At 41.4% G+C, this 25,466-nt stretch overlaps 1 protein-coding gene across 1 annotated transcript in view; it reads right to left on the bottom strand.

Moving 5' to 3' along the window:
* The window catches only part of nmnat2 (nicotinamide nucleotide adenylyltransferase 2), a 29,932-nt gene extending 6,429 nt beyond the window's left edge, over positions 1-23,503 (bottom strand). Inside the window, exons 1-7 of the mRNA XM_041803061.1 lie at positions 23,354-23,503; positions 11,478-11,566; positions 5,454-5,521; positions 5,262-5,340; positions 1,570-1,696; positions 1,355-1,435; positions 251-295 (exon numbers count right to left, since the gene is read on the bottom strand). Of these exons, the coding sequence (XP_041658995.1) occupies positions 251-295; positions 1,355-1,435; positions 1,570-1,696; positions 5,262-5,340; positions 5,454-5,521; positions 11,478-11,566; positions 23,354-23,438 (574 nt within the window). The 5' untranslated portion in view covers positions 23,439-23,503. The remainder of the gene's footprint in view (positions 1-250; positions 296-1,354; positions 1,436-1,569; positions 1,697-5,261; positions 5,341-5,453; positions 5,522-11,477; positions 11,567-23,353) is intronic.
* Between the last annotated feature and the right edge of the window lie 1,963 nt (positions 23,504-25,466).

The following is a 25,466-nucleotide window of genomic DNA, read 5'->3' as shown; positions in this document are numbered from 1 at the left end:
GAACCTCAGAAGCAGCTCTTTGAGCTGTAGGAGGACGCTAGAGTCTAGAGAGGAAAAAGCCCTGACCAACAGGGACTGAATCCAGGAACGTTGTCCCTGTGAGGCAGAAACGCCTCTTATTATCAAAATGCCTAAAACCAACATAAATGCGTGTTGATGCGTTGTGTAAACTGGGTGTTAGTCAGAGCAGGAAGGAAACCAGAGCATACAACAGACAAATTCAAGGATAGAGTTCAAAGTCAGGACTCACCGATCTCCTCGTACCTCACTGCCGTCCCAAGGTTTGCATTTTCATCTGAAACAGTCAAAGAATTCATTTTTAATTCAATGTACATTCAAATAAGATGCATATTTAGTTAGAAATGAATATTTATTAGAAACATGTTTACAGGCTGACTGTCACTTTCAGAGCAGATTCTGAGACCAAAACAAATCTCTATTATTGATTAATAATGAGGACTTCTCAGCAGGTTTCTGTCTGTGGTACATTTAAGGTGAACTGACCAATCAGCAGGCAGGTTATCTACATCAGTGACACACCAGCTACCAACACAGTTCATCTACAAACACACATCTGCATGTCAGTAAAGCTAGGAGTCCATTATTAGCTACGCCTGAGCCTCCACTCTGGTATTGGTTCTTTAGAGTCATGTGATCGGGCGGCGTGCAAAACTCAGTGAGAATCTGAATCCATAGTAATGCAGTAAAATCAGTCCGTTAAAGCTCTAGGTGGCGCTACACAAAGTGATTTTTTACCACAGGTTACCTGGTTTACCTGGAGAGGAGGTGATCCAGATCTCTGATGACTTAGTCCTCCAGACCTCCTGCTACAGGTCTGGACAGAACCAGCCTGTCTATGTGGCCCCAGCTGACTCTGACCATGTGGACTTGAAGACCAGTCAACCGGGGTTTTGGATGGGACCCTTCTGGACTATTTCTATGAGACCCATAAAGGCCCATCTCCAGAGACCCCATGTAGACCCCACAGTCACAGGAAGGGCCACCATGGAACTCACAGGTAAACCCACATGGGACCCTTATTAGCAGCCTTCCAAAATCTGGATGTGGTTTGACCTGTCCTACTCCCCCAAACATCCTCCCAAACAGACCGTCTCCATCTTCATACATCAGCGCCCTCCTCCTGTCCTCCTGTAGTAATGCCTACGACCATTAAAGGTCACCTCCTGACCCTCAGTCTGGATCTTTGCTGTACAAGGCCGACTCCAGGGAACCATGTGATGGTTGTTCTGGTTTATATACCCTCTCTAACTTCTTTAGCTGATGACTGATGTGTTTTCATCTGTAAGTGATTGTGAACGTCTCTCTCCATATCCCTGATGTTGTGCTGACTTACCGACGAAGGTGAATCTCTCCATGTGAGGGCGGACGCAGCAGATCCTCCCCAAACTCTCACTGACTTTCCCCCACAGTTTGACTGAGCAGAGACACAGAGAGAGAGGGATTATCTTCCTTCATTAAAGAATAAAAAGTCACAGTCCTCCATCACTGTTTCTAAGATCAGGCCCCTGATTGGTGGGTTAATGATGATCATGCAGGATAATGACTCACTGGCTGTCGGCTTGTGGTTCATGTTGCTGTGGTTCTGGTAGATGGGAGGGGTCTGGTTCTGTGGCTGACCAATCACAGGAGTCGTTGATGGCGTGTTGACATTGGACAAAATACAGCCGGTGACTCTCTGAGGAGTGAAAACATCATCATCATCATCATCATCATCATTATCATCAACACCAAAATCATCATCAACAGAGACATTCTAATTCACTGCTGAACCAGCTGATAGAGACGGACAGTTCATAAATATGAGGACTGTAAAACCCAGAGAATGGACCCGATAAACCCAGAGAATGGACCCTGATAAACCAAGAGAATGGACCCTGATAGACCCAGAGAATGGACCCTGATAGACCCAGACAATGGACCCTGATAGACCCAGAGAATGGACCCTGATAGACCCAGACAATGGACCCTGATAGACCCAGACAATGGACCCTGATAAACCCAGAGAATGGACCCTGATAAACCCAGAGAATGGACCCTGATAAACCAGACAATGGACCCTGATAAACCCAGAGAATGGACCCTGATAAACCCAGAGAATGGACCCTGATAAACCCAGAGAATGGACCCTGATAAACCCAGAGAATGGACCCTGATAAACCCAGAGAATGGACCCTGAGAGACCTAGAGAATGGACCCTGATAAACCCAGAGAATGGACCCTGATAAACCCAGAGAATGGACCCTGATAAACCCAGAGAATGGACCCTGATAAACCCAGAGAATGGACCCTGATAAACCCAGAGAATGGACCCTGATAAACCCAGAGAATGGACCCTGATAATCCCAGAGAATGGACCCTGATAAACCCAGAGAATGGACCCGATAATCCCAGAGAATGGACCCTGATAGACCCAGACAATGGACCCTGATAGACCCAGACAATGGACCCTGATAATCCCAGAGAATGGACCCTGATAATCCCAGAGAATGGACCCTGATAAACCCAGAGAATGGACCCGATAATCCCAGAGAATGGACCCTGATAGACCCAGACAATGGACCCTGATAGACCCAGAGAATGGACCCTGATAGACCCAGACAATGGACCCTGATAAACCAGAGAATGGACCCTGATAAACCCAGAGAATGGACCCTGATAAACCCAGAGAATGGACCCTGATAAACCAGACAATGGACCCTGATAAACCCAGAGAATGGACCCTGATAAACCCAGAGAATGGACCCTGATAAACCCAGAGAATGGACCCTGATAAACCCAGAGAATGGACCCTGATAAACCCAGAGAATGGACCCTGATAAACCCAGAGAATGGACCCTGATAAACCAGACAATGGACCCTGATAAACCCAGAGAATGGACCCTGATAGACCCAGAGAATGGACCCTGATAAACCCAGAGAATGGACCCTGATAAACCCCGAGAATGGACCCTGATAAACCAGACAATGGACCCTGATAAACCAGACAATGGACCCTGATAAACCCAGAGAATGGACCCTGATAAACCCAGAGAATGGACCCTGATAATCCCAGAGAATGGACCCTGATAAACCCAGAGAATGGACCCGATAATCCCAGAGAATGGACCCTGAGAGACCTAGAGAATGGACCCTGATAAACCCAGAGAATGGACCCTGATAAACCCAGAGAATGGACCCTGATAAACCCAGAGAATGGACCCTGATAAACCCAGAGAATGGACCCTGATAAACCCAGAGAATGGACCCTGATAAACCCAGAGAATGGACCCTGATAAACCCAGAGAATGGACCCTGAGAGACCTAGAGAATGGACCCTGATAAACCCAGAGAATGGACCCTGATAAACCAGAGAATGGACCCTGATAGACCCAGAGAATGGACCCTGATAGACCCAGAGAATGGACCCTGATAAACCCAGAGAATGGACCCTGATAAACCCAGAGAATGGACCCTGATAAACCCAGAGAATGGACCCTGATAAACCAGAGAATGGACCCTGATAGACCCAGAGAATGGACCCTGATAGACCCAGAGAATGGACCCTGATAAACCAGAGAATGGACCCTGATAGACCCAGAGAATGGACCCTGATAGACCCAGAGAAAGGACCCTGATAAACCAGAGAATGGACCCTGATAGACCCAGAGAATGGACCCGATAATCCCAGAGAATGGACCCTGAGAGACCTAGAGAATGGACCCTGATAAACCCAGAGAATGGACCCTGATAAACCCAGAGAATGGACCCTGATAAACCCAGAGAATGGACCCTGATAAACCCAGAGAATGGACCCTGATAAACCCAGAGAATGGACCCTGATAAACCCAGAGAATGGACCCTGATAAACCCAGAGAATGGACCCTGATAAACCCAGAGAATGGACCCTGATAAACCCAGAGAATGGACCCTGAGAGACCTAGAGAATGGACCCTGATAAACCCAGAGAATGGACCCTGATAAACCAGAGAATGGACCCTGATAGACCCAGAGAATGGACGCTGATAAACCCAGAGAATGGACGCTGATAAACCCAGAGAATGGACCCTGATAAACCAGAGAATGGACCCTGATAGACCCAGAGAATGGACCCTGATAGACCCAGAGAATGGACCCTGATAAACCAGAGAATGGACCCTGATAGACCCAGAGAATGGACCCTGATAGACCCAGAGAAAGGACCCTGATAAACCCAGAGAATGGACCCTGATAGACCCAGAGAATGGACCCTGATAGACCCAGAGAATGGACCCTGATAGACCCAGAGAATGGACCCTGATAAACCAGAGAATGGACCCTGATAAACCAGAGAATGGACCCTGATAGACCCAGAGAATGGACCCTGATAGACCCAGAGAATGGACCCTGATAGACCCAGAGAATGGACCCTGATAGACCCAGAGACGGTGTTTTGGATCAGTAGCATTGGTGCTAACACCTTGCCTAACAGTTTTATTTACTAATCTGTGCTTAAATACATTTTTGACTGGTTTTGATTTTTTTTTTTTGTAATTGTGGTAATTACTCTACCACTTTTGAACATCTTTTCATCACTTTTTCTACCCATTTTTGCCTCTTAAAACCCCTTTTGCCTACTTTTTTTTTGCAGTTTTAAACCAGTATTTGCCATTTTTGCCACTTTTAACCTGTTTTTGTTTATTTCTGCATTCTTCAACCGTTTTGGTTTTTGCTACTTTAAACACATTTTGCCACTTTTAGCCATTTCTTACCTCTTCATTGCCATTTAAAAGACCAGTTTGCAATTTTTTGCAACTTTTAATGAATTTCTGTTATATTTGCCATTTTTAAACCTACTTTTACCTCTTTTGTTGCCACTCTCAGCCACAGCTGTAATCATACGTCGGTGTATATTGTCACACCGACTGGTTGATTAATCAGATCGATAGAAAGTCAAATCATCGATCTACACTGTCACCTTCAAGCTTCGCTTTTATTTTGAAATTCCCCCCACATACCTGTTCCTGCCCCAGCAGCATCCTTTTCAACTTTTCAACGGTTGTCAACTATGGCGTACTATTTGGCAAAGATATAAGGAAAAAGCCCCAACATCCCCAGCTTCACCAACACTGCCCCCTCCTCCTCTGATGTCATCCTTTAGTGCTGACGTTTAGAATGACTGCAGACCAACTTCAATGTTTATGGGCTTTAAAGACTAGTTTTACACTGACTAACACAATAATGTGACTTTAGCTGCAGGTAAGACGGAGACAGGTATGTCCCACCTTCATCAGGTCTCGGTGGTGCTCCAGAACGCTGCAGGTGGTCTGCCAGGTGTCCTGATAACACTCCCAGGGGTCCACCCTGAAAGATAAAGACAACATCCTGATTCAGAGAATGTTCCAGAGGAGAGAGCACAGGTGAGTCTGACACCTTCACAGCTTTAGTTTCACAGATAAAACATGAAGACGTCTCACCTGATCCAATCAGAGGACTGGACCGCCAGCTGACACATGGTGAGGCGATGTCTGCTGGGGACTAAACCCTGGAGAGAAAACAGAGAGGTAGCCAATCAGAGAACAGAGATGGACTCAAACTAGATAAGTCTAAGATGAAGCTGAAGCTTGGAGCTCCTTCAGAGTAGTCATAGGTGTCTTGGTGTCCTCTCTCACTAGTCTCCTTCTTGCACGCCCACTCAGTTTGTGAGGATGGTCTGATCTAGGCAGATTTACACATGTGACAATATTCTTTCATTTCTTCATGATGGATTTAACTGAACTCTGGGGGATGTTTTTAGTAAAAAAGTCAAATTATCTTGACCATGACTGATTTATAAAATCAACAAAAGAGTAAAACATCCAGGGATGACTGCTATTTACAGTCTCTGTGATGTTATGTTCACCCTAATAGGAGTAAACCAGCCCCCTCTGAGATCTAAATGTGACCTGCATGCTCACCTCCACCTGTCTGAACAGATGGTTGTAGCTGTGATCAGCAACAGGGTGGTGATTCCTTCATAGACACAGTGGATGTGTGTTAAAGGTGGGAGGATGTTAAACTCTCATCTGGACGAGATGTTAACAGCTGAGGGAGAATGGATGAATATAGAAGAGGATTTACTTGCTATCTAAATACCCACAATGCATCGTTAATGCAGGAAGTAAACAGGGTCAGAGGGAGAGAGACACAGAAAGATAGGAGAGAGTTCACAGCCCACCTCAACAAAATTCTTTCTCTGTGATCATGGTTTACAAATAAGCAACATCTATGACTCCCAGGATGCATTTCACTATATCAGCTGTAAATATCAGTCTATATCAGCTGTAAATATCAGTCTATATCAGCTGTAAATATCAGTCTATATCAGCTGTAAATATCAGTCTATATCAGCTGTAAATATCAGTCTATATCAGCTGTAAATATCAGTCTATATCAGCTGTTAATATCAGTCTATATCAGCTGTTAATATCAGTCTATATCAGCTGTAAATATCAGTCTATATCAGCTGTAAATATCAGTCTCTATCAGCTGTAAATATCAGTCTATATCAGCTGTAAATATCAGTCTATATCAGCTGTAAATATCAGTCTATATCAGCTGTTAATATCAGTCTATATCAGCTGTAAATATCAGTCTATATCAGCTGTAAATATCAGTCTATATCAGCTGTAAATATCAGTCTATATCAGCTGTAAATATCAGTCTATATCAGCTGTTAATATCAGTCTATATCAGCTGTAAATATCAGTCTATATCAGCTGTTAAAATCAGTCTACATCAGCTGTAAATATCAGTCTATATTAGCTGTTAATATCAGTCTATATCAGCTGTAAATATCAGTCTCTATCACCTGTAAATATCAGTCTATATCAGCTGTTAATATCAGTCTATATCATCTGTAAATATCAGTTTATATCAGCTGTTAAAATCAGTCTATATCAGCTGTAAATATCAGTCTATATCAGCTGTTAATATCAGTCTATATCAGCTGTAAATATCAGTCTATATCAGCTGTTAATATCAGTCTATATCAGCTGTAAATATCAGTCTATATCAGCTGTTAATATCAGTCTATATCAGCTGTAAATATCAGTCTATATTAGCTGTAAATATCAGTCTATATCAGCTGTAAATATCAGTCTATATCAGCTGTTAAAATCAGTCTATATCAGCTGTAAATATCAGTCTATATCAGCTGTAAATATCAGTCTATATCAGCTGTAAATATCAGTCTATATCAGCTGTAAATATCAGTCTATATCAGCTGTTAATATCAGTCTATATCAGCTGTTAATATCAGTCTATATCAGCTGTTAATATCAGTCTATATCAGCTGTAAATATCAGTCTCTATCAGCTGTAAATATCAGTCTATATCAGCTGTAAATATCAGTCTATATCAGCTGTAAATATCAGTCTATATCAGCTGTTAATATCAGTCTATATCAGCTGTAAATATCAGTCTATATCAGCTGTAAATATCAGTCTATATCAGCTGTAAATATCAGTCTATATCAGCTGTTAATATCAGTCTATATCAGCTGTTAATATCAGTCTATATCAGCTGTTAATATCAGTCTATATCAGCTGTAAATATCAGTCTCTATCAGCTGTAAATATCAGTCTATATCAGCTGTAAATATCAGTCTATATCAGCTGTAAATATCAGTCTATATCAGCTGTAAATATCAGTCTATATCAGCTGTAAATATCAGTCTATATCAGCTATAAATATCAGTCTACATCAGCTGTAAATATCAGTCTATATCAGCTGTAAATATCAGTCTATATCAGCTGTAAATATCAGTCTATATCAGCTGTAAATATCAGTCTATATCAGCTGTAAATATCAGTCTATATCAGCTGTAAAAATCAGTCTATATCAGCTGTAAATATCAGTCTATATCAGCTGTAAATATCAGTCTATATCAGCTGTAAATATCAGTCTATATCAGCTGTAAATATCAGTCTATATCAGCTGTTAATATCAGTCTATATCAGCTGTAAATATCAGTCTATATCAGCTGTTAAAATCAGTCTATATCAGCTGTTAATATCAGTCTATATCAGCTGTTAATATCAGTCTATATCAGCTGTAAATATCAGTCTATATCAGCTGTAAATATCAGTCTCTATCAGCTGTAAATATCAGTCTATATCAGCTGTAAATATCAGTCTATATCAGCTGTAAATATCAGTCTATATCAGCTGTAAATATCAGTCTATATCAGCTGTTAATATCAGTCTATATCAGCTGTAAATATCAGTCTATATCAGCTGTTAAAATCAGTCTACATCAGCTGTAAATATCAGTCTATATTAGCTGTTAATATCAGTCTATATCAGCTGTAAATATCAGTCTCTATCACCTGTAAATATCAGTCTATATCAGCTGTTAATATCAGTCTATATCAGCTGTTAATATCAGTCTATATCAGCTGTAAATATCAGTCTCTATCAGCTGTAAATATCAGTCTATATCAGCTGTTAAAATCAGTCTATATCAGCTGTAAATATCAGTCTATATCAGCTGTAAATATCAGTCTATATCAGCTGTAAATATCAGTCTATATCAGCTGTAAATATCAGTCTATATCAGCTGTTAATATCAGTCTATATCAGCTGTTAATATCAGTCTATATCAGCTGTTAATATCAGTCTATATCAGCTGTAAATATCAGTCTCTATCAGCTGTAAATATCAGTCTATATCAGCTGTAAATATCAGTCTATATCAGCTGTAAATATCAGTCTATATCAGCTGTAAATATCAGTCTATATCAGCTGTTAATATCAGTCTATATCAGCTGTAAATATCAGTCTATATCAGCTGTAAATATCAGTCTATATCAGCTGTAAATATCAGTCTATATCAGCTGTTAATATCAGTCTATATCAGCTGTTAATATCAGTCTATATCAGCTGTTAATATCAGTCTATATCAGCTGTAAATATCAGTCTCTATCAGCTGTAAATATCAGTCTATATCAGCTGTAAATATCAGTCTATATCAGCTGTAAATATCAGTCTATATCAGCTGTAAATATCAGTCTATATCAGCTGTTAATATCAGTCTATATCAGCTGTAAATATCAGTCTATATCAGCTGTTAAAATCAGTCTACATCAGCTGTAAATATCAGTCTATATTAGCTGTAAATATCAGTCTATATCAGCTGTAAATATCAGTCTATATCAGCTGTAAATATCAGTCTATATCAGCTGTTAATATCAGTCTATATCAGCTGTAAATATCAGTCTATATCAGCTGTTAAAATCAGTCTATATCAGCTGTAAATATCAGTCTATATCAGCTGTTAATATCAGTCTATATCAGCTGTAAATATCAGTCTATATCAGCTGTAAATATCAGTCTATATCAGCTGTAAATATCAGTCTATATCAGCTGTTAATATCAGTCTATATCAGCTGTAAATATCAGTCTATATTAGCTGTAAATATCAGTCTATATCAGCTGTAAATATCAGTCTATATCAGCTGTTAAAATCAGTCTATATCAGCTGTAAATATCAGTCTATATCAGCTGTTAATATCAGTCTATATCAGCTGTAAATATCAGTCTCTATCAGCTGTAAATATCAGTCTCTATCAGCTGTAAATATCAGTCTATATCAGCTGTAAATATCAGTCTATATCAGCTGTAAATATCAGTCTATATTAGCTGTTAATATCGGTCTATATCAGCTGTAAATATCAGTCTATATCAGCTGTTAATATCAGTCTATATCAGCTGTAAATATCAGTCTATATTAGCTGTAAATATCAGTCTATATCAGCTGTAAATATCAGTCTATATCAGCTGTAAATATCAGTCTATATTAGCTGTTAATATCAGTCTATATCAGCTGTAAATATCAGTCTATATCAGCTGTAAATATCAGTCTATATCAGCTGTTAAAATCAGTCTATATCAGCTGTAAATATCAGTCTATATCAGCTGTTAATATCAGTCTATATCAGCTGTAAATATCAGTCTATATCAGCTGTAAATATCAGTCTATATCAGCTGTTAATATCAGTCTATATCAGCTGTAAATATCAGTCTATATCAGCTGTTAATATCAGTCTATATCAGCTGTAAATATCAGTCTATATCAGCTGTTAATATCAGTCTATATCAACTGTTAATATCAGTCTATATCAGCTGTAAATATCAGTCTATATCAGCTGTTAATATCAGTCTATATCAGCTGTAAATATCAGTCTATATCAGCTGTAAATATCAGTCTATATCAGCTGTAAATATCAGTCTATATCAGCTGTTAATATCAGTCTATATCAGCTGTTAATCAGTGTATATCAGCTGTTAATATCAGTCTATATCAACTGTAAATCAGTCTATATCAGCTGTAAATATCAGTCTATATCAGCTGTAAATATCAGTCTATATCAGCTGTAAATATCAGTCTATATCAGCTGTAAATATCAGTCTATATCAGTTGTTAATATCAGTCTATATCAGCTGTAAATATCAGTCTATATCAGCTGTAAATATCAGTCTATATCAGCTGTAAATATCAGTCTATATCAGCTGTAAATATCAGTCTACATCAGCTGTTAATATCGGTCTACATCAGCTGTTAATATCAGTCTATATCAGCTGTAAATATCAGTCTATATCAGCTGTTAATATCAGTCTATATCAGCTGTACATATCAGTCTATATCAGCTGTAAATATCAGTCTATATCAGCTGTAAATATCAGTCTATATCAGCTGTTAATATCAGTCTATATCAGCTGTAAATATCAGTCTATATCAGCTGTAAATATCAGTCTATATCAGCTGTTAATATCAGCCTATATCAGCTGTAAATATCAGTCTATATCAGCTGTAAATATCAGTCTATATCAGCTGTAAATATCAGTCTATATCAGCTGTAAATATCAGTCTATATCAGCTGTAAATATCAGTCTATATCAGCTGTAAATATCAGTCTATATCAGCTGTAAATATCAGTCTATATCAGCTGTAAATATCGGTCTATATCAGCTGTAAATATCGGTCTACATTAGCTGTAAATATCTGTCTAAATTTAGGCAGTCAGGTGTTTGAGCTGTTTTGTTTCACCTTTTCTTCATCAGTGTTCATTTTGACCTCTAGAATGTTCCATTCTTAGTACAGCATTGATAGGACATTGGGTTCATTCCAGCTGTGTTGACAGATGAATATATTATTGATTTATATTATGTTAATATACCATGCTTTTGTTACAGTGCAGGTCATGCTCTGGGCTGAAATCACATCTGCAGAGAGCAGTGAAAGTGTTTCTGCAGCATCTATTATTCATGACATGTGTTTCTGCAGCCGCACAGCAAAAGTAGGACAAGAGCTTCATTAGCTCCAGCAGCAACACAACCACCAGATATGATGCTATCAGTAAAATGTTCATGCTTTAACTCAGCGTCTGATGTCTGCACTCACGTTTTCTCTGATACTGGCTCAGTCATTAAAGAAACCAATCCTGCGTCTGTTTTCACTCACCGGTTTGCCGTAGGAGTCGTGCACAGGAGAGATGATTCCTCCGATCACGATGAAACGACCCGTTTTGTGCAGATACTCTCTGGCTTTTTCTGCAAACACACAAACAAATATTAACATTAGTGTCTTTGCACACCGTCTGTCTTAAAACCACAGTTCCATCCTGCGTAGCGTGGTGCTCCTGCAGTTTTACTGAACTGTACACAGTATGACTGATTAACAGGTCACAGTCAAGTCCGAGGCCGTGGATCTCTGCCAGAAAACAGTGGATTGCTCTGTCCAGGTGGAGAGAGTGTCTTTGCCCCAAGTGAAGGAGTTCAAGTACCTCGGGGTCTTGTTCACGAGGGAGGGTAAAAGGGACTGCGAGATGGACAGGTGGACTGGTGCAGTATTTGTGGTATTGCAGACATTGTACCAGACTATCAGGTGTGAAAACCACCTAACAGTGTTTCCTTATGCCGACTCTCCTTCACTGGAAACTTTTGGAACCTGCCAACTAGGGGTGTTAGAAAATATCGATACACTGATATATCGCGATATTTCGCTGCACAATACCGTATCGATATTTTAAAATTCAGTATCAACAGTTTTTGAAGTAATAATTTACTTTGTTGGTGTGGTAGTTTGTGGTGACCGCTAGTTGGCGGCACAGGGGTCAAGTCATTTGTAAGATATGTCACGCCAGAGTGACATACTTGGTAAGCATCATAGTGGTAGCTTAGTGGCTAACAGCTAACGTGAAAGAAGCCTGCTGGTTTTTACTCATGCCACCATAATTACAGTCAATACTTTGTTTTTGTAAGGACCTGAGCCGCCGTAGTCTCGTTAAGAATGACGACTTCTGTAAAACCATAAAAAACTGTCCCATCACGCCCTCCTCACAACAGCCCATCAGTCCTAAAGCTGACATGAGGATCAGTCTGATGTACCATGAAATATAAAAGATTTACTCTAAAATGATTTATTTTCCCACTGTTCTTCTAAAAATCCTGAAAGCATTTTAACTCATTACAACAAATGGAAAAGAAAAATCCTGATCTACATACTGCACAAAAAAAAAGAGTCAAATTCTAGATGATGCAGGACCGTATATTTAATAATACACCATATAATTTTTAGTTTACATACTACAGATATAATTTTAATGGATCTTTATTAATAGCTTAATTCTTTTATATTCCATGTTAACTTAAAATTACATAGTTGTTATTTATTTATATAAACATAAATATACACACCCACACATACACAAATACATATTTATGTTAAATTACAAAAATATCTCAATATATCGATATCTGCACCCCTGTATCGCGATACGTATTGTATTGCCAGATTCCTGCCAACACACACCCCTACTGTTAACTCGGGGTTTTAGTAATCAGGTAGAGTTCTCAGTGTGTAGGATAGTTAGAGAAGATTCAGACGATTTTTCAAGGGTGCAACCCACAATCTCAGCTCTGCTGCTCATCCCACAAATGCATGATCCTTACAGAGGTGGCCCCATTTAAAGGGAAATAAACAGACTTTAATCAATCAATCACTCAATCAAACTTTATTTATAACATTTATTTATTTACAACAGCATGAGAAAGAAAGGATCTACCAAACACTCATTTCCTCATTTTTTGTAAAAGTTTTATGGCAAAAATGGAGGAAAAGCTCCCAACATTCCCTCCTTCAAACCGGCTCCATTCATTCTTCTTCCTGCTATATCAGACTGTCTACATACAAACGAGCTCAGGCTGGGGTGTGTGTGTGTGTGTGTGTGTGGGGTGTGTGGGGCCAGGGCATGCTCGGACATGTCTGAAACCACTGCACCTCTTATGAACATATGCTGATACCATTACAGATGCATTAGTCCTATCCTGGTTATCCCGTCACCACGTGAAGCTGAGAGTAGTTGAACTGATCCAGTGTGCCGTCTGTAAAGAGCAGCTTCATGTTCTAGTTTGAGGATGTTTAGAAATAAAAGCAGAGTTTAAGAGTGTAAATCCCTCGTCTGTCTTCAATCAGCCTCACTGAGATTCTTTAAACCCCTGAGAGCCTCCCTCACTCCTCACTTAAATCTGATTAAATCACCGTCTTTAATCAAACCACTGTCACCTCAGCAGCTTTTTAGCCTGTAGCCGTTGGCTCTTATTTTGAAATCAAGCTCCGTCTGCTGAACAGTCTGTTCCCATGAGCAGCTCTGTGACTGATGGAGAGGTTTTCTTTGACTTCTTGGCAAAGTTTCATCCTGAGAGTCTGCCGAAAAAAACTTTCTGAAGGTCCCCGAGACTCGGAGACAGGTTGGTTTTTGTTTTTCAGATGTACCATCAGGATTGGATTGAACCGAAGCTTTAACTCAGATCTGAAACACATTCATGATAGAGTACACAAGCTGCTTCTTACTCTGATTTTAGTCCTGCTGTATGCTCCAGGACACAGAAGACAGTTTTTAACTCTGCCCAGCTACAAGGCTCTAGTTCAACCCCGATCCTAGAGAAGAAGTCAATCACTGTCAAATCTCATAAACACATATTTGATTCACAATTCAACAGAAACAACAGATCAGATGTTAAACTGAGACATTTTAACATTTCAGGAAAAATATGAGCTCATTTTGAATCTGATGGCAGCAACACATCTCAAAAAAGTAGGGACAGGGCAACAAAAGGCTGGAAAAGTAAGTGTTAGCTATGAAAAACAGCTGGAGGAGTGTTTTGAATCTAATTAGGTTAATTGTTAACGGGTCAGAAACATGGCTGGGTATAAAAGGAGCATTTTAGAGAGACAGAGTCTCTCAGAAGTAAAGATGGGTGGAGGTTCACCAATCTGTGAAAAACTGAGTCTAAAAGTGTGGAACAATTTCAGCAAAAAAGCTCATTTAACACAGACGAAACATGGAAAACTGTTCTGTGGTCAGAGGAAACATGGAAAACTGTTCTGTGGTCAGAGGAAACCACAGACGCCGTGTCCTGTGGACTAAAGAGGAGAGGGAGCATCCAGCTGGTTCTCCTGGCTCAGGTCTAAAGCCTGCATCTCTGATGGTATGGGGTTGCATTAGTGCCTATGGCGTGGGCAGCTCTAACATCTGGAGAGGAACTATCAATGCTGGACAGTAAAGAGAGCTTTTAGAGACACATGTGCTCCCATCCAGCCAACGTCTCTGTCAGGCAAGGCCTTGACTGTTTCAGCAAGACCATGCTAAACCACATACCACATCCATCACAACAGCATGGCTTCACAGGAAGAGAGTCTGGGTCTTGAACTGGTCTGACTGCAGTCCAGACCTTTCACCAACAGAAAACATCAGAAAAGGAAAAATCCAGCAAAGAAGGCCTAGCTAGGATCCTGCATCAGCTGGTCTCCTCACTCCTAGACATTTACAGACTGTTGTTAAAGAGAGGATACTACACAATAGTAAACATGGCCCTGTCCCTACTTTTTTGAGATGTGTTGCTGCCATCTGTTGCTGTTCTAAAGTGAATCAAATATGGGTTTATGAGATTTGACAAATATTGTTGTAATTTACATTTTACACAGCAACCCAACTTTTCTGGCACTGGGGGTACAGCTTCACATTAGCAATGATTGTTTGGTACTATGTCTGGGCATGATTGCCCCCCTCCCCCACTGGTCTCCTTTCAGGGTACTGTGCATGGGCAGACTAAGGGGGCGCTGTAGGTGTCCTTGATTTGTAACAGCACCAGGAAGAAGGAAGAAGCAGAGACAGCCGTGGTGATGACTCAACGGGACATCTGTTTATGCTCATGCTCAGGTGAACATCTGTGTACCTGAAAGAGTCTGTGATCCTCCTACGACTACTTTTTACCCATGACTCTGACTCAGGCACAGCCCAGATCACCTGGTGTGAGTGTATCTTTATGTTGCCTGTTTGCCTTCTGCAGGATAAAACTGTTCACTGCAGACATTAAACACTGGTCTGTTAGCCCTCTCTAGTCTCTGAACGTCGATTAATTCTGACACAACAGAAATATGATGATCTGTGACTGCTGAGTGGTCATCAGAGTAACTCTGTGACTGTTGAGTGGTTGTCAAGGTAACTCTGTGACTGTTGAGTGGTTGTCAAGGTAACTCTGTGACTGTTGAGTGGTCATCAGAGTAACTCTGTGACTGTTGAGTGGTTGTCAGAGTAACTCTGTGACTGTTGAGTGGTCATCAGAGTAACTCTGTGACTGTTGAGTGGTCATCAGAGTAACTCTGTGACTGTTGAGTGGTCGTCAGAGTAACTCTGTGACTGTTGAGTGGTTGTCAAGGTAACTCTGTGACTGCTGAGTGGTCATCAGAGTAACTCTGTGACTGTTGAGTGGTTGTCAAGGTAACTCTGTGACTGTTGAGTGGTTGTCAAGGTAACTCTGTGACTGTTGAGTGGTCATCAGAGTAACTCTGTGACTGTTGAGTGGTTGTCAGAGTAACTCTGTGACTGTTGAGTGGTCATCAGAGTAACTCTGTGACTGTTGAGTGGTCATCAGAGTAACTCTGTGACTGTTGAGTGGTCGTCAGAGTAACTCTGTGACTGTTGAGTGGTTGTCAAGGTAACTCTGTGACTGTTGAGTGGTCATCAGAGTAACTCTGTGACTGTTGAGTGGTTGTCAAGGTAACTCTGTGACTGTTGAGTGGTCATCAGAGTAACTCTGTGACTGTTGAGTGGTCGTCAGAGTAACTCTGTGACTGTTGAGTGGTCGTCAGGGTAACTGTGACTGTTGAGTGGTCATCAGAGTGACTCTGGGACTGTTGAGTGGTGGTCAGAGTAACTCTGTGACTGTTGAGTGGTCATCAGAGTAACTCTGTGACTGTTGAGTGGTCATCAGAGTAACTCTGTGACTGTTGAGTGGTCATCAGAGTAACTCTGTGACTGTTGAGTGGTCATCAGAGTAACTCTGTGACTGTTGAGTGGTTGTCTAGGTAACTCTGTGACTGTTGAGTGGTCATCAGAGTAACTCTGTGACTGTTGAGTGGTTGTCAAGGTAACTCTGTGACTGTTGAGTGGTCGTCAGGGTAACTCTGTGACTGTTGAGTGGTCGTCAGGGTAACTGTGACTGTTGAGTGGTTGTCAGGGTAACTCTGTGACTGTTGAGTGGTTGTCAAGGTAACTCTGTGACTGTTGAGTGGTCGTCAGGGTAACTCTGTGACTGTTGAGTGGTCATCAGGGTAACTCTGTGACTGTTGAGTGGTCGTCAGGGTAACTGTGACTGTTGAGTGGTCGTCAGGGTAACTCTGTGACTGTTGAGTGGTCGTCAGGGTAACTCTGTGACTGTTGAGTGGTCGTCAGGGTAACTGTGACTGTTGAGTGGTTGTCAGGGTAACTCTGTGACTGTTGAGTGGTTGTTAAGGTAACTCTGTGACTGTTGAGTGGTTGTCAGGGTAACTCTGTGACTGTTGAGTGGTCGTCAGGGTAACTCTGTGACTGTTGAGTGGTCGTCAGGGTAACTGTGACTGTTGAGTGGTTGTCAGGGTAACTCTGTGACTGTTGAGTGGTTGTCAAGGTAACTCTGTGACTGTTGAGTGGTCGTCAGGGTAACTCTGTGACTGTTGAGTGGTCGTCAGGGTAACTCTGTGACTGTTGAGTGGTCGTCAGGGTAACTGTGACTGTTGAGTGGTCGTCAGGGTAACTCTGTGACTGTTGAGTGGTCGTCAGGGTAACTCTGTGACTGTTGAGTGGTCGTCAGGGTAACTGTGACTGTTGAGTGGTCGTCAGGGTAACTGTGACTGTTGAGTGGTCGTCAGGGTAACTCTGTGACGGTTGAGTGGTCGCCAGAGTGACTCTGTGACTGTTAAGTAGTTGTCAGAGTAACTCTGTGACTGTAAAGTAGTTGTCAGGGTAACTCTGTCACTGTTAAGTGGTCGTCAGGGTAACTCTGTGACTGTTAAGTGGTCCTCAGGGTAACTCTGTAACTGTTGACAGGTCATCAGAGTTACTCTGTGACTGTTGAGTGGTCGTCAAGGTAACTCTGTGACTGTTGATTGGTCGTCAGAGTGACTCTGTGACTGTTGAGTGGTCATCAGGGTAACTCTGTGACTGCTGAGTGGTCGTCAGAGTGACTCTGTGACTGTTGAGTGGTCATCAGAGTAACTGTGACTGTTGAGTGGTTTTCAGGGTAACTCTGTGACTATTGAGTGGTCGTCAGGGTAACTTTTTGACTGTTGAGTGGTTGTCAGAGTGACTGTGACTGTTGAGTGGTCGTCAGGGTAACTGTGACTGTTGAGTGGTCGTCAGGGTAACTCTGTGACTGTTGAGTGGTTTTCAGGGTAACTCTGTGACTGTTGATTGGTCGTCAGAGTGACTCTGTGACTGTTGAGTGGTCGTCAGGGTAATTCTGTGACTGTTGAGTGGTCGTCAGGGTAACTCTGTGACTGTTGAGTGGTCGTCAGGGTTACTCAGAATGGAAAAACATTCCTCTACCATCAGCTGGTCTATTCATTTTCCAGACATTTACAGACTCGTGTCAAAGAAGAGGGGATGACACACAATAGTAAACATTTCCCTGTCCCTACTATTTTGAGATGTGTTATTGTCATTAAATTCAAAATGAGCCGATATTTAATAAAATGGTAAAATGTCTCAGTTTCAGCATCTGAGGTTATTTATTTTCTATAGTGAATATTTAAATGTGCATAAACGTAGAATTGACTCTGTGTTGTTGTCTATTTCCTCTTTTTCCACCTGGTGTTCTCCATGTGAGGAGAGAAGCTTCATAAAGCTTTCATGGCCTGGAGGAAGACGCGGCGATGAAGGAGCTGCTGGTGAAAATAGGTCATGATGGGAACATGGCTGCTGTGCTGCAGCTGCATCATCACACCCAGCAGAGTACTTTCGCTCTGCTCGCTTTGTCAGTGAATTCATGCAACTTTCACCGTGCTCCAGAGGGAAACACATCACTTTAAACAGCTCTGCATTTATCTGACATGCTCGCTACCTGCTGGGTTTGACGTTTGATCTGATCTCTATAAAAACAGAGACGGAATCTGAATGCAGCACACGCTCATGTTTTCAGCACAGACAAGGTTAGAAATGTCTGAAACAGAAAGAGAGTACGCCATCACATCCACAGTGGAGGACTCCTGATTGTTTTACTTTCATTCTTTGGTTTTAATGCGTTTGTTTCTGTCTCTGCAATCCTAAAGGTCATCATGAGTCAGCAGTAGACGTCCCTGCAGGCTGACTGACAGAAAACAGTCCCTAGAAAGAGTGTCATCTCCAGGATTCACGGGCCCCTTTAGAGAGGTCATATTGAACCAGCCCAGCTCCAGCTGACATGTAGATATCACTCTAACCACGTCTTCATCACATAAACGACTCGGTATGCACGCTTTAAAGCTGACAAAGGCTTTGATTTCAATGACTAACAGTGTTTAAAAGTACTAAAACATGAAGAAAAACTGACTCTAATTCATAAGAACTGTGTGTTTAACATGGCTGCTACTGAAGAACATTGCCAGCTCCTTGTATTTTATACCACTGAAATCAGGAGTGAAACATTGCTAGCCCAGCCTTCAAATAATTGCTTTCAAAAATGATTGGCCCATAGTCTGCTGACCTCTGGTGTGGTACATTGCCAGCATCATGCTCACAGCATTCCTATCAATACCCTAAAAGACATTGCTGGCTCCACAATATCAGAATTATTAGCACCAAATATTATATGCTGTGTTCTATGTGGGGCCAATTAAACATTGCCAGCACCCCATTTAAAACATTGCTGGCCACTATTCAGTGACGCTGCTGGAATAAGAATATTAATGGTGCAATGGTGTAACATTGCCATCACCTTAACAGAAGCATTGTCAGCTTTAAAAATGAAACACCCATGCATCTCTAATGGAAACTTGTATGCCATTTGGTCATTGCCAACTCCAAAATAAAAGCATGTTTGGCTTTAAATGTGAAACACAGCTGGGCCCACCTATTTAAATGTGTTCTACCCTAGCATGCAACATTGCACCACATGAACACATTGCTGGAACCGTGCATAACACACTACCATCAGCATTCCATAATAACAGCACTATTTGCTCAAAATATCAGACAAAGCTGGTTCCAGCAACCAAAGTTTGGTATTTTGTGACTTTACAAGCAGAATCAACACAACAGTGCCAGCACCCAACATCAGACATTGCTGGCACAACATTAGAAGTGCTACTGGTACCATGCATAAAACATTGCTATCAACACCAGCAAAACCCTGACAGGACCTCAGTAAAAACAGAATTGGCTCCAAATATGAAACATGACACTCAGCACCTATGAAGTTTGCATGCTCCCTGGTCATTGCTGGCACCTTACATTAGACTATCCTGCTAACCGAACTTACCATTCCCTGGTGTGCAACATTGCCGGTGGAACATCGAAACCATCCCTGGTCCTATAACCTGACGTGCCAGATGGATTTGCTTCACACATCCATCTGGGAAAGCTTCAATAGGACACGTTTGAGAAAAGGCAGAAGCTTTGAAAAAAACTTGGAGTGTGATTGGATGAACGTTCTGTCTGTCACATCTCTACAGGCCAATCAGAGCAACAAACCTGACGTAGCAGCTACCGAGCTGTGCGTACGCAGCTATGGGGAAAAACGCAAAACATGGTGACTATAGACATGTAAGTACTCCACTTTGAAAAGAAAACTCACTGCTCTTCTTTGTTCTTCTTTTAAAGAAGAATTGTTGTCAAGTTCTGATAAAACTGGTGCTTTAGCAGCATCCACGCTAAGCTCTTCCACCATTATTGTTCCCCCTCTTGCTGCTGCTTGTTTACGTCACGACTCTGCCGCGCCTGACAGCACTGCCCCTCATCGCCGATTGGTCCTGTCACTTTCTAACCGGGCCCAAACGGTTCAGACAGGAGCTTTGTAAGATGGATTCGCCAGTGAAAAACAAGGAAATGGGCGTATCCATCTGCTTTGCAAGGTTACTGGTCCTATGCATTTAACACTTTGGTCAACACCTATGAAACATTGCTGGCTCCATAACATTATTGGCACAAGATGTTAAACAAAGCTAGCTTCACTTGTCAAAATGCCAAGTATGGCCAATAAAACATTGTAAGCGCCACATAAAACACATTGCTGGCCGCTAGTTAATGACATTGCTGGCCCATCATACAAAGTGTTACTGGTACCATGCATAAAACATTGCTATCAACACCAGCAAAACCCTGACAGGATCTCAATAAAAAACAGAATTGGCTCCGAATTTGAAGCACGACACTCAACACCTATTCAAGTTTGCAAGGCTCCTGGTCATTGCTGGCACCTTACGTCAGACTTTGTCCTCAACACCTAAAATATTGCAGATACCCAAATAAAACATTTTTGGCTTTAAATCTGAAACAAAGCTGGCCCTGTCTAACAGAAATGACCATCCCCTGGTGTTCAACATTGCCAGCAACACATACAAACCCTTGCTGGCCTCTAGTTAGTGACATTGCTGGCTCATCATAGGAAGTGTTACTGGTACCATACAAAAAACACTACCAGCTCCTCAATAAAAGCAATATTGGCTCCAACATATTTGCTTCCACCTATTAAAATAAACATCCTGTTATGTAACATTGCCAGTGCCGGGTAAATCTTCACTGGTACCACAGGTTAAACATTATTGGTTCCAATTATAAATCCTAGCTGTTTCTTCCTGTTTAGATTTTTTCCCTTCTGTATGTGACCTTGCCAGCATAATTCACAAGCATTGCCTCTGCCATATATTAAACATTGTTGGCCACTAGGATGTACCATTGCCAGCACAAGGTACAGAGATTTTTAGCACCATGTTTAAAAACTGCTGGCAACACATTAAAAACCATTGATGGCTCAAAATATGAAATGTATTTGCTTCCTCCTTCCAAAATAAACATCCCTGGTATGTGACATTGCCAGTGCCAGGTTAGAAATTATTTCTAGAACCTCTATTTTCGGGGTCCCTGGTCTCTGGCATCTTTATTTTGGGGTCCCCGGTCTCTGGCACCTTTATCTTGGGGGTCCCTGGTCTCTGGCACCTCTATTTTCGGGGTCCCTGGTCTCTGGCCCCTTTGTTTTGGGGGTCCCTGGTCTCTGGCACCTCTATTTTCCAGGTCCCTGGTCTTTGGGACCTTTATTTCAGGGGTCCCTGGTCTTTGGGACCTTAATTTTGGGGGTCCCCGGTCTCTGGCACCTTTATTTTGGGGGGGGGTCCCCGGTCTCTGGCATCTTTATTTTGCGGTCCCCGGTCTCTGGCACCTTTATTTTGGGGGTCCCTGGTCTCTGGCACCTTTATTTTGGGGGTCCCCGGTCTCGGGCAAGTTTTTTTTTGGGGTCCCCGGTCTCTGGCACCTTTATTTTGGGGGTCCCTGGTCTCTGGCACCTTTATTTTGGGGGTCCCTTCTCTCTGGCACCTTTATTTTGGGGGTCCCTGGTCTCTGGCACCTTTATTTTGGGGGTCCCTGGTCTCTGGCACCTGTATTTTGGGGGTCCCTGGTCTCTGGCACCTGTATTTTGGGGGTCCCTGGTCTCTGGCACCTCTATTTTGGGGGTCCCTGGTCTCTGGCACCTGAATTTTTGGGGTCCCTGGTCTCTGGCACCTTAATTTTGGGGTTCCCTGGTCTTTGGGACCTTTATTTCAGGGGTTCCTGGTCTTTGGGACCTTAATTTTGGGGGTCCCTGGTCTCTGGCACCTGAATTTTTGGGGTCCCTGGTCTCTGGCACCTTAATTTTGGGGGTCCCAGGTCTTTGGGACCTTAATTTTGGGGGTCCCTGGTCTCTGGCACCTGTATTTTGGGGGTCCCTGGTCCCTGGGACCTTAATTTTTGGGGTCCCTGGTCTCTGGCACCTTTATTTTGGGGGTCCCTGGTCTCTGGCACCTGAATTTTTGGGGTCCCTGGTCTCTGGCACCTTAATTTTGGGGGTCCCAGGTCTTTGGGACCTTAATTTTGGGGGTCCCAGGTCTTTGGGACCTTAATTTTGGGGGTCACAGGCTGGAAAGTTTGAGAATCACTGCCTTAGACTTCTGGATGTGTATTTTTGCTTGTTTGGTTTTAGCTCTTCTGAATAACTGTTTGCATTTCCTGATATTAAAAATAAAGGAAAGAAACACTTATAAATAAATAAACATTGTTCAAACATTCACTCCTATTAAATGGTATTTATTTTAAGGATTGGTCAGAAATAATGTAGTTTACCTGGTGTTGGAATAAAAGGCTTAGAGAGTGTTTTAAATAAAAATTCGGATTAAACACTCTGCACCTTTAATTTTATGTAATAACATCAGGGATTATTTACTGTCTGTGAATTCATAGTTTATTTACTTAGGATGATGATTAAAACATAATCCAACATTTAAGATCATGGAAGAGGAAAATCATTATTGAAGAAGCAACAAGAAGGCCTGTTATGGAGCCCAGCAGTCCTTTAGAGGCCCATGCTCATGAAAACGTCTCTGCAGTAACACATATAAATGCTGATAACAGGAACATACATGTGAGTAACATTTCTCCACTCTGTCCCACAGAGAGGCCGAGCAGCCCTCAGGAGGATCCGACACAGAGGCGTCATTTGTGGGCTGCGCCACGAGGCCTGCTCGCCTTTAACGGAACATTTACGTCCTTAACGGAACACTGACGTCTTAAACAGCTCCAAACCAGCTCACACTGTGATTAACGGGGCTCATTTTTATCTCTAACGGGGATTATTCGTTCATTTCTCTGCGTTAGCTCCTATACTGAGGAACAGGAGCCCTCGCCCATTTCAGCACCACCCTGCTGGACAGCGACAGTCAACGTCACAGAGCTCGGCCATCGTTTCCGGATAATTAGCCTCAAAGGTGAGACTATGCTGTTATTCTGGAGGGTCCAGGTGAGACCACCCATGTTAAAACAGACATATAAAGATGCTGAGACAGCTGCTCACCGAACATATGGATGTGTCCCTTCGTGATGGGGTTGAAGCTGCCGCAGGACAGCAGGATCACATGAGTCTTTGAGCTCTCCGTCATCTTTCTGTCCCCTCTGGTGTCCTCCGTCCCGGTTCTGCTCGGTCCCGGTGCTCCGTGGGTCTGTGTCCCGGTGATGTGTTGTTTTTAGCAGGGAGCCGCAGAAAGAGAGAGAGAGGGAGAGAGAGAGAGGGAGGGAGGTGTGTGTCTGCGGCAGGAAGCTACGTCACTGTGTTAAAGAGGAACACACGGATGGCTTTCAGTGATCAATCCAGACTATAATGGACCAACACAAATCAGTCAGACACCATCAAACATTAGAGTTTAAGATAAGACAAGAAAAAATAAGATAAGACAAGACAAGACAAGATAAGATAAGAGACGAGATACAAGGGGCTTCAAACATACAGTCATTTTAGGCCTACATGAAAAAATGAGGAATATATGGGTCTAAAATCATTAGTAGGAGGCTGAAAGTGAAAAACAAAAACCCTCATCAAAATAATGTTTGATCCTCAAAAAAAGTCCCTTTAGAGGACTCCTGGGTCCACCTTTAAGGTTTAAGCCCCGAACCCTAAAAGGCCCCATAATGTCTTCATACCAGTCTAATGATAGAACAGTAGATCCACTGACATACTGAACCAGATAGTGGATTACTGTGTGGAAAAGTGGATCAATAAATCCTTAAGTCTGAGACCAGTAGTGGGAATCTGTTTTTATCTTTCTAAGTTCCAGCTGGACTAGACAGAGGGGGTTTGACTTCTGATGCTCTTCCAGACTGGCCTGGATGAGAAAGGCAAGGATGGAATGTTTGATCTTTGATGACATCATGCTTAAGGTGAAGGTGGAATGTTTTGTGGACTTTGATGACATTGTGTATAAAAGCAAAGATGAAATGTTTATAAACTCTGATGACATCATGTTTAAAGGCAACAATGGAATGTTTTATTACTTTTGATGACATCATGTTTAAAGGTATGGGTGGAATGTTTTTTTTTTTACATTTGATGACATCATGAATAAAGGTAAAAAAGGAATGTTTTATGAACTTTGATGACATCATGTTTAAAGGTAAAGATGGAATGTTTTTTTGTTTTTTATTTTTGATGACATCATGAATAAAGGTAAAGAAGGAATGTTTTATGAACTTTGATGACGTTGTGTATAAAAGCAAGATTAAATGTTGGTAAACTTTGGTGACATCATGTTTCAGGTAAAGATGGAATGTGTAATAGCTTTGATGACATCATGTTTAAAGGCAACAATGGAATGTTTTATTACTTTTGATGACATCATGTTGAAATGTAACGATGGAATGTTTTATAAACTTTGATGACATCATGTATAAAGGTAAAGATGGAATGTTTTATTACTTTTGATGACATCATGTTGAAATGTAACGATGGAATGTTTTATAAACTTTGATGACATCATGTATAAAGGTAAAGATGGAATGTTTTATTACTTTTGATGACATCATGTTGAAATGTAACGATGGAATGTTTTATAAACTTTGATGAAATTATGTTTAAGGTAAGGGTTGAATTTTTTTACCTTTGATGACATCATGTTTAAAGGTAAAGATGGAATGTTTTATTACTTTTGATGACATCATGTTTAAAGGTACGGGTGGAATTCCTCCTTTTTTTTGCCATTAGTAGGCCATAGTTAACAACCTTATGAAAAGTGGGTGGAGCTAAAACCTGCCACTAGTTCTTTGGTTTTAACCATAACTGATCTGGAGGCTGAATCTAGCAGTCTATGAACTCTTGGTCCAGTCCTCTGTAGTCGCTCTCTTCTCCATCAGTCATGAGCCTCATGATGATGACAGTCATCAGACAGGAGTCAGTTTGCTGTGTGGTGGGAGAAGTCTGTACTAACCTTTTTTTTAAGTACCCTTATGTTTCATTATGTTTGTATTGTTTTTCATTTTCATTGTATAGCACTTTTGACCATTTTGTCTTATATTTTAAAGTGCTTAATAAATAAATTTGACTGGATATTTCTGTCATGGGAAGAATATTTTGACACTACTACTACAACAACAACAACTACTACTACTACTAATAATAAAAATAATGATTTTAGTAA

The sequence above is a fragment of the Cheilinus undulatus genome, linkage group 13 (genome assembly GCF_018320785.1).
Source record: "Cheilinus undulatus linkage group 13, ASM1832078v1, whole genome shotgun sequence".
NCBI classification, from domain to species: Eukaryota; Metazoa; Chordata; class Actinopteri; order Labriformes; family Labridae; genus Cheilinus; species Cheilinus undulatus.
This window is presented reverse-complemented; position numbering and strand designations above follow the sequence as displayed.